At 45.6% G+C, this 9,021-nt stretch overlaps 1 protein-coding gene across 1 annotated transcript; it reads right to left on the bottom strand.

Annotated features, from left to right (window-relative positions):
• Nucleotides 1–733: 733 nt before the first annotated feature.
• Nucleotides 734–4,030, bottom strand: LOC123095552 (diacylglycerol lipase-beta). The gene is made up of 7 exons (XM_044517049.1): nt 3,547–4,030; nt 2,731–2,918; nt 2,243–2,593; nt 1,949–2,149; nt 1,788–1,858; nt 1,388–1,527; nt 734–1,286 (listed from the first exon to the last, which is right to left on the bottom strand). Exons 1-7 carry the CDS (start codon nt 4,013–4,015, stop codon nt 976–978), a joined length of 1,731 nt encoding a protein of 576 aa, XP_044372984.1. The 5' UTR covers nt 4,016–4,030; the 3' UTR covers nt 734–975.
• Between the last annotated feature and the right edge of the window lie 4,991 nt (nt 4,031–9,021).

Raw genomic sequence — 9,021 nt, 5'->3', positions numbered from 1 at the left:
GAAGGTGTAGTTAGAAGAAAAACACTTGACGGCACAACTTCTGGTGCATATGTGTTTATTTTCTTTTGTTTGTTTTCTTTACTACATAACCTTATCTTTTGTTGTATAATATTGGTGAAAGAACTATATTGTAAGATAGGTTTAGGTGAAATAATTACATTGTAAGCCATGATGAGTGCATTCTGTACTCACCATTTCTCGGAGTTTAACTCAGAATAATTCCACTAATTTTTGAACTCAAAATATTGAACTAACTGTTGTAGGGTCATTAGGTGTTTATTTTCACTCCCAAGGACTTTTCACGATGAATTGAGTCAGACCGAGTATATATAGCTTACGAAAATGTGGGCCATCATCATCATCATCATCTTTGTTGTTGTAATGGGCGAGGCGGATGTTGGTTGCATGGGCGGAGCTACAAGGGAACATTGGTGTACATATGTACACCCATTAATTCTGGCAAGAAAACATAGGTAGGCAGATAAAAAAACGTATACATTGGAAAATAGCTATGAAATTTGTAAAACCATGAACTCTGAACACCCATTCCAGTAAAACCTGGCTCTGCCAATGGTTGCTGGAGACAGAGTTGTAAGCTTCATCCGGTTAGAGAAAAATCTAGTTTTTGAACTTGCAGATATGATTTTTCACCGAGTTGTGATACCATGACTATATGGTCCTAGGATACTGGTTCAAGATAAAACCTTTGTTCTAAAGAGGGGAAACAGATATCGATCCATCGAACTCTTACTCTGTCTCATCACCCTTTTATCTCAAGCTTCAAACAAGAGTTACACTATACCTCCTGTAAAAAAGAAGAGGTATACTACACCTAGATCAGCACCAGAAACTCTGGACTGCAACTTGAGAGTTTGCTAGCACTTTGTTATTCTTGGAAATCCCTTACATAACCTAAAACTGTACAACAAAACACTCGATTTTGCAAAACCCGCCTTCCTACATAAGCTTTGGAACTTAATCCTCCTGCAGAGGCAAAGGGAGAGGTAGAGTCTTGAGCACATCTCTGAGGGCGTACTGTATGCTATCACATTTGTGATCAGACATCAAGTTGCCAGACAACAGTATCCGCTGGAAATTCTCCCCGGCATCACCTCTCCAGAGCGTGTACGACTCGTCCTCGACACCGTTTATATTCTCGACGTCCCGCTGGAGGTAATACAGCGTCCCTGGGAGGAAGAGATCCTCAGGCACATACACGTCTTCTTCACCGTCAGGCTTCAAAACTTTCGTCGGGCCCTGAAGACGGGGCGGGTCTTTCACAGAATCTGACAGGAGCAAGAGTCACGCCAGATTCAGTATGATAAAAAGCCTAATAAACACCCTAATGGATGATCCAAGACCCACATTCCTATCATATTGGACTTACCACCGGAGCTAGCTGATGTTACAACTTTGGCGTAATCGGCAAGTTTGTTGGCCACATCTTGGATGGAGGAAACGACAAGCTTAGCATTAGTCACAATATCCACTATATGCTTCCAGTCTTCCTTCTCCAAGACTTTGGCCCTACAAAACAGCCTGATTCAGAAACATGTATGCAGATACATCCAAAAGTCTGTCTTAAACTTCAGAACTTGGAGTGCTAAACTGCTAATCATAACAACATGCTACCGGGGAAAAGGGGCTATTCAAAGAAAGTTCAATCACCACAGCAAGAAGGATAATCACTCAGCAGGTTCTCTTTGCCCAAGCAACCTGAAGAAAATTTCCTGACATGTAATCTACAAATGTTTTGTCATTTGCTGCACTTCAGTTTCAGTGCTTACCAATCTGTTTCAATTATTTCATTTCGCAATCTTGCCAGCGAAGCTGCACTTAACCTAGGAACTATGTCATCCTGCAAGACAGAAGACATGTCAACTACAAAGTTCAGACAGGGGAAGCAGCCAAAACAAGATTTATATACCAACGGAAACCCGAAACGAACCTGCAGTACAACAGTGGTGACATAGCTTGCGCAACTCTCAGCTATCTCTCTCGATACACAGGGTGGGACTCCAAATCCAACAGCTGAAACTATGTCTGGACTAAATCCAAGCTCCTCCTTCGACTTCTTCCTTAGCATTATGGCAAGCAAGGCAGCTGAAGCTCCTCCAAGGGAGTGGCCCACCAACCGCAACTTGTAGTCCTGCTTGCTTTGAAGAAAATTACAGAAGGAAATAAGCAGAGGAAATTAAAGGAAGAGGCAGATATTATGCCTAAAATACTAGCTATTTCCCACCTTGTGTTTTTCCAAACATTTTCTGATGATGCTCAACTCATGGCGTAGGTACCATCGAGCGGCCTCGTATGTTCCAAAGTGTGTTGAGAAACCTTTAGGTGACACCTTCTTATCGCTCAATGCAACCAAATCGGTGACAAGGTCATAAACCGTATGGGTTCCACGAATCCCAAGGATGACCAGTTTAGCACGTGGATCGATGCCGATGTAATATCCAGGTCTGAAAATACTAGAATCCTTGACAAACTTCAAAACATTCCTCGGCCGGAGCATGCTATGCTTTGCAAGCCCAGTGGCACTGCCCTTATAGCAACCCTTTGCGAGCTCAAGGTGATAAATTAATTCTTGGACCTAGAAAAATGGGAAAGAGGTGAAACCCATCAGACGCGCAAGCTAGTGCATTTATGGATGGTCTGTCAGAAGCATAAACAGTCAATATAGAGTCTAAATCTAACATTTCGAAGAGTACAACAATATGCAGGACATACCTTCTTATTGGAGGATATCTGGACGCCCTTGAAAGCTTGAGCATTCTTTGCAGAAGCTTGGGTAAGGTAAATGAGGTAGAGACCGACGGTAAGATCACTGAGGCTCCAGTCCTGTATGCTCACCTTGCTGTGCTGGAGGTCACTTATGATCTCGCTAAAAGTGCGGGTGCTTGCGGGGATGTTGTCAGCTGCATGCATCCAGATTGCATGATGTTAGCTTCTCTTTAGCTTTGTAATTAAAGAGATCTGATTGGAGCAAGTTCTATTGCAGAAAAACAACCTAGTTAGCCAGTTATGACTAACAATCGAAATAGTCATGTCTGCAACCGCAGCGATCAGCGAAATTGTTCGTTTGCCCTAACATTGCGAAGTTAGAACGTGATGACCCCCAAATGTGGTAGCGTAGTTACTCCCTCCGCCCCAAAGAAATGTGACGCTGATTTAGTACTAGTCTGCAACACTTATTTTGAGACGGAGGGAGTACCTAGTAGTACCTGATTGATTTCAGTGTGGCATACATACATACATACATACATGCATACATACATAGGATAGGAGTAGTGATTTTGGGGGCAGGTTGATCAAATTTATCCATAAAAGATTCAGGCTTGTTGTAAAAAAGGGACATTTTAGCAACAGCAATGCAAGATCTGGATTATTCCTAGTAGAGATTTCCTAAATAAAATCCTAATCCATGTGTCTCGATCTGTCCGGGAGCTTGATTATCGAAATGTATTCTACTACGTACTAGAGCAGCACACGAACAGTTAGAGGCAGCAATGGAGGAGAAAAGAAAAGAGGGTTGCTTTTGCTCACAGGCGAATGGCTTCCAGTTGTAGTGCTTGTAGAGCTGCAGCGCCGGCTCCAGGGCCTTGGTCAGCCAGGCCACGTCGGGCCGCCAGGACGTCCAGGGCAGCCCGGCGCCCTCGTCGTCGTCGTCGGAGCCCTCCCGCTTGGCCCTCTTGGCGTCCAGGGCAACGGCCGCCGCCGCCGCCGCCCGGGCCCTGGCCTTGTCGTCGTCCTCCGGCTCGGCTGGGGTGGTTGTCCCGCCGAAGAGGAGGCGGGTGAGCGCGGGCGGGAGGATGGTGGGGCGGCTGCGGTGGCGGGTGAGGAGGAGGCGGGCGCGGGAGAGCAGGTGCTTGGCCGCCATGGCTTTTTGCTGGATGGGGTTTGGGGGCGGTCGGCGGGAGTTAGAAGAAAGGAGAAGCGAGGAGAGGGTTCTCTTCTTGTCCGATGGAGGAGAGGTAGAGCACGGCCGTGGCTGGAACGAATCCTGCCCGTCCATCGCCGGAACGAAAGGTTAGGAGTATTTGTAGAGTTCTTTGTCACGCCACACACCGATGAGGAAGGGCATATTATTTGGATGCCCTTGAAAACACCTGTCTACGCATCCAAGTTGAGGCACCGGATCCCCTTACTTCATGCCGCTGAGATGGCAAGCGTCGAACAAAGAATTGATGGCATCCACTCTGTCTCCTTCTTTCATCATTGTCTTCATCTTTTCGATGGCATCCCACGAGCAGGAAGAGTCCGTTGGATACGAGCGAGGGAGACCGCTACTCCACCTCCGTCGTCTAGCCCGAAGGAGCAAGTCACCGTTTCATGCCAGCTCGCGGAGGAGTGTCGAGTTCCTCCAAAGAGGCGCGCAAGGGAGCACGACAGATCGACCATCGTGGGCGACAACTTGTCATACCATCCATGCGACTGCGCCATCCGCCGTTAAAACGCGCATAACCGTGCCCTGCCATGATGAGCCCATTCTAGGCCATGCAAAGGACCCACAATACCATGCATTAAAGGGCCCAAGGTCCCCAATCTATCCGAATGACAACAGGGTTTACGTTCGATCACTCCGATAAAGTTCATTCACTCGGACGGTCATCATCCGCTCGGGTAGATATCATCCTTTTTCATCTCTAAGAATAGCCCCCGCCGTGTCCCTAAGCAGATCATGATCAAAAGAAGCAGCAACATCCAGTTTAACAAAGTCCAAAGGGGGCCTGGTCCATCCTCCTATTTTACCGATTGCCTTATGGGAGTGGGCATTGACATAGTTAGACGTTATAGCATGTGGCCCGTCAAAGTTTGTGATACGTTATAAACGTATCTTCTTTTCCAAACATTTTTCTCTCTTTGTTTTAGACTCTAATTTGCATGATCTGAATGAAACTAACTCGGCTAACGTTGCTTTTAGCGAAACTACCTTGGTGTTGTCTTTGTGCAAAAATAAAACTTCTCAGAATTGGACGAAACTTTACAGAGAATTTTTCTGGAATATATAAATAATATTAGCGAAAAGATCTGCTAGAGGGGTCCACCACGGAGCCCTAGGGTGCGCCACCTAAGCTTTTGGGCCCCTAGAACCTCCGTTTGCCCTACCTCTGGCCATATAAGTTATGTCTCGCGGAGAGAAAAATAGAGGAGAAAGTTTCATCGCGTTTTACGATACAGAGGCGCCACCACCTCATATTCTTTATCTGGAGGGCTGATCTGGAGTCCGTTCAGGGCTCCGGAGAGGAGGATTCGTCGCCATTGTCATCAAACAACCCTTCTCCCTCAACAAGCCCATGATGCTCACCACCGAGAGTGGGTAATTCCTTCGTAAACTTGCTGGACGGTGATGGAGATGGATAATATTTGTCATGTAATCAAGTCAATTTATAATTAGGGTTTGGTCCCCAGTATCCACTATGTTCTGAGATTGGTATTGCTATGACTTTGCTATGCTTAATACTTGTCACTAGCGCCCGAGTACCATGATTTCAGATCTTAAACTATTATGTTTCCATGAATATAAGAGTGTTTTGGATCATATCTTGCAAGTTGTATGCACCTATTATGTGTTATGATCCATAGACTCCAAAGTGATAGCAATTGGGACCTCCTCCGGTGATGACCGTAGTATGAGGAGTTCATGTATTTATTATGTGTTAATGCTTTGTTCTGGTTCTCTATTCAAAGGAGACCTTAATTACTCTAAGATTTTCATTAGGACCCCGTTGCCACAGGAGGGTTGGACAAAAGATGTTATGCAAGTTTTTATTATAAGCACGTATAGCTATATACGGTATACAGGCCTACATTGAATTTGATGAGTTGGAGCTAGTTCTGTGTCACTCTAGGTTGTGACTGTTACATGGTGAATGACATCCACACAATTATTCATCGATGATCCAATGGATACACTTCGCTAATATTAAAACTATCAAATTAATGTTCTACAAAAAAAATTGCTGCAAAAAGATATCCTTACAGGTGTGGTTGAATTAACAAAGTTCACCTAACTTAGGTGATCCAATGCCTACGAAAGATGCCACTTATGTGGCGGCAGGAGGCTAGGTGCATGTTACAAAGTTTACCTAACTTGTAGTGAGATCTGTGTCGATCTTCATGACGACTTTATGGAGTGGGCGGTATGTTCCATTTAATTAGTGTTATAGTTTGTGGTTTGATAATGTTGCACACACAATTATCTAATTTTTGTTTTCTTTTTATCATGCTCAGGGTATCCCTTGTTGGGGAAGGGAGGAGTTCATGCAGTGTGACCAACCTGGCCATCGATGAGGAGTGGACAATTCAGTTCGACATGATGCAGTTAAAAAATGGTATTTACTTGACCCTCACTCACACCAAAGGAGAGAGGGAGAACATAATTCGATGGTCGAAATTGGATTGAATTGCCACAGAATTCAGGATGCAAGTTGGGAATTCGTTCTTTCCTTTTCTTGACGAATTTGAGGAGGGTCATCCGGGCGACAACAGAATATATCTGTGGTAAGATGTCCAACAATCACCGTAGTACATACTTTCGGTGATGACCAGGATGTCATGCATATATGTATTGGTTTCTGGGCCACTTTATTGACATATATGTTTTTATATACTTATTTTATTGTACCGTGTAATTACTAGACATTACAGAGTTGTTGAACATATATATGTTTACTGATTTATGTTTTACTAATATTATTGCTTGATAACAATTAGCTTGTGGTTAACTTATCCTGCAATTTATGATCTTGGTTTCTTGCAAAACGCAGCCATGGATGCACATATTTTTAATTTGCATGGCAAGCCCGCCACCATTGTTTTATCTTTAAGCACCGGCGAGCATGACTGTGCGCCCGCCACAACAGAGGCTCTACCAATGGCGAACGGGCGCCCACCATTGATGCGGTTATAGCAGTGGCGAGAGGTTGGTGGCGGGCAAGCATGTGAGTTTGGCCCGTCACTGCTGGCATTTTTGCGCCCGCCACTGCTAGGCATTCATGTCGTAATGTGGTACTCATGTCACTGCTAGAGTGCCAAGGTCACATGTTGCAGCATAAGGGGGAGAAAGCACTACACAAGCCAGAATGTGCTTGTTGTTGCTTACTTCAATCTGAAGTTCACATATGTGCTCGCTGGCTGGGAAGGGTCAGCACATAATGCTAACATTCTCAATGACAGCATGAGTCGTCCTGATGGCATCAACATTCCCGGTGTTAAGATCTACCTAGGAGATGCTGGCTATGCATGTCGCCTAGGTCTTCTTTCGCCCTCTAGGAAAACCTGGTGCCATTTGAATGAGTTTGTTGGTAGGAACTATCCTATGACTCTACAGGAGCTCTTCAGTCTCAGACACTCCAACCTTAGAATTACTATTAAGAGGGCCTTTGGAGTTCTGAAGAATGGGTTTAAGATTCTAGATCAGAAGCCATTTCACACTTTCCACACTCAAGTTGAGCTTGTTCTTACTTGTTGCATTCTGCATAACTGGATCCTGTAATGAGGGTGTGATGAACTGGTGGATGAGGAAGATGTGACGCCTGACGATGTTATCAACTCCAGCCATGGGTGGAGGTATTTAACAACGAAGCCTGGAAGAACAAATATCTGAAGAGCAAGAGCAACAGCAGAAGAAGAGGAAGAAGCAGCAGCAACAACAGAAGAGGAAAGAGGAAGAACTAGCAGCAACAGAAGAAGAGGAAGGGGAAGACAAAGATGATGGACTTCTATCTAGTTAGCATAGTCATACGACTCTTAATAATATGTACTGCCATTTGATAATAGTTAGGATGAAACATAATTTGTTTCGTAGTTAGGAGTGAAAAGGTCACCCACTAGTGAGAAGTGGTGACAACAATTTATGCAGGTTGCAACCAAACAATGCGTCATACGTGCGCCTAACACAATACGGCCAAGCAAGCGACGGGTCAAAATTAGTTCCCTCATACAGCTAACCTATATACGAGCAACCAAATTATGTGGGGATAATGGTTTGGTTTATAAGCTGTTTTTTCTCAATCAGAACACGTAATACAACAAAAATCGATGCGGGTAACGCGCCATATGTGTTTTAAACTAAATAAATGGCCATCCATCCTTATATTTAAAATTATTACCACTGAGGCACTGACCCTTCATAAAAAAAATATTACTTCGCATTTGCTGGAGCGAAATTGGACCCGCAGCAGGAGCTAGGGCACGGCGCCGCCCCTCCGGCCCGCGCCGCCGTCCTGCGCTGCCTCGCCGTCGCCCCTCCGGCCTGCGCCGCCGCACTGTAGCCGTCCCTCCGTTCTGCGCCGCCTCGCCGTCGCCTCTACGGCCTGCGCCGCCGTCACCGCAGCCGTCCCTCCGTCCTCCGCCGCCTCGCCGTCGCCCCTCCGGCCTGCGCCGCCGTCCCTCCGTCAGGTAATGCGGCTGCCCCCTGCTCCCTCTTCCAAACTCCCGCCGCCGACCGGATCCGGGCTGGCCCTCCCTCCTTCCTCTTTGTAATTGCAAAAGATTGTGCTGTGTTACATGTTTTGTAATAATGCATCCTAAGTAATTTGGCACTTCTGGTCTCCTGTACAAATTAGACCAATAATCTTCACTGAATCAGATATAAGCTCTATTAACCATGTCAGTCTGTTTATGCCTTGAACTCATTTTTACTAAACCACCTGCATAAGCTGTATTCATTTTATCCTAAGTAATATGGTCTAATGCTCTTCTTATGATGCTCTTCTTGTTAGAATTAATGGGCTAGGCCCATAGCAATTTCTGAAATCTCAAAGCCCATGTGTAAAATGGCAAGAGGTGGTGCTAAGTTTAGTCCCACCTTGGAAGTTGAAGAAGAGTTGGACCTCTTTATATAGTGGGTTCTCTCCACCATTCTAAGTGGTGTGTGAGAAGAGAAAGAGAAAACCACACGCGCGCTCGCTCGCCTCGCCGTGCCGTGCCGAGCCGAGCCGAGCCGAGGCGGCGCGTACATGCGCGTGAATGGTCCGCCGAAATCCGGCCTGTCTCCTTGCAGGAGCGCAGCTTCCT

This window comes from Triticum aestivum, chromosome 4D (genome assembly GCF_018294505.1).
Source record: "Triticum aestivum cultivar Chinese Spring chromosome 4D, IWGSC CS RefSeq v2.1, whole genome shotgun sequence".
NCBI classification, from domain to species: domain Eukaryota; kingdom Viridiplantae; phylum Streptophyta; class Magnoliopsida; order Poales; family Poaceae; genus Triticum; species Triticum aestivum.
Note: the sequence above shows the minus strand (reverse complement) of the source record. Positions and strands in the feature narration are given on the sequence as shown.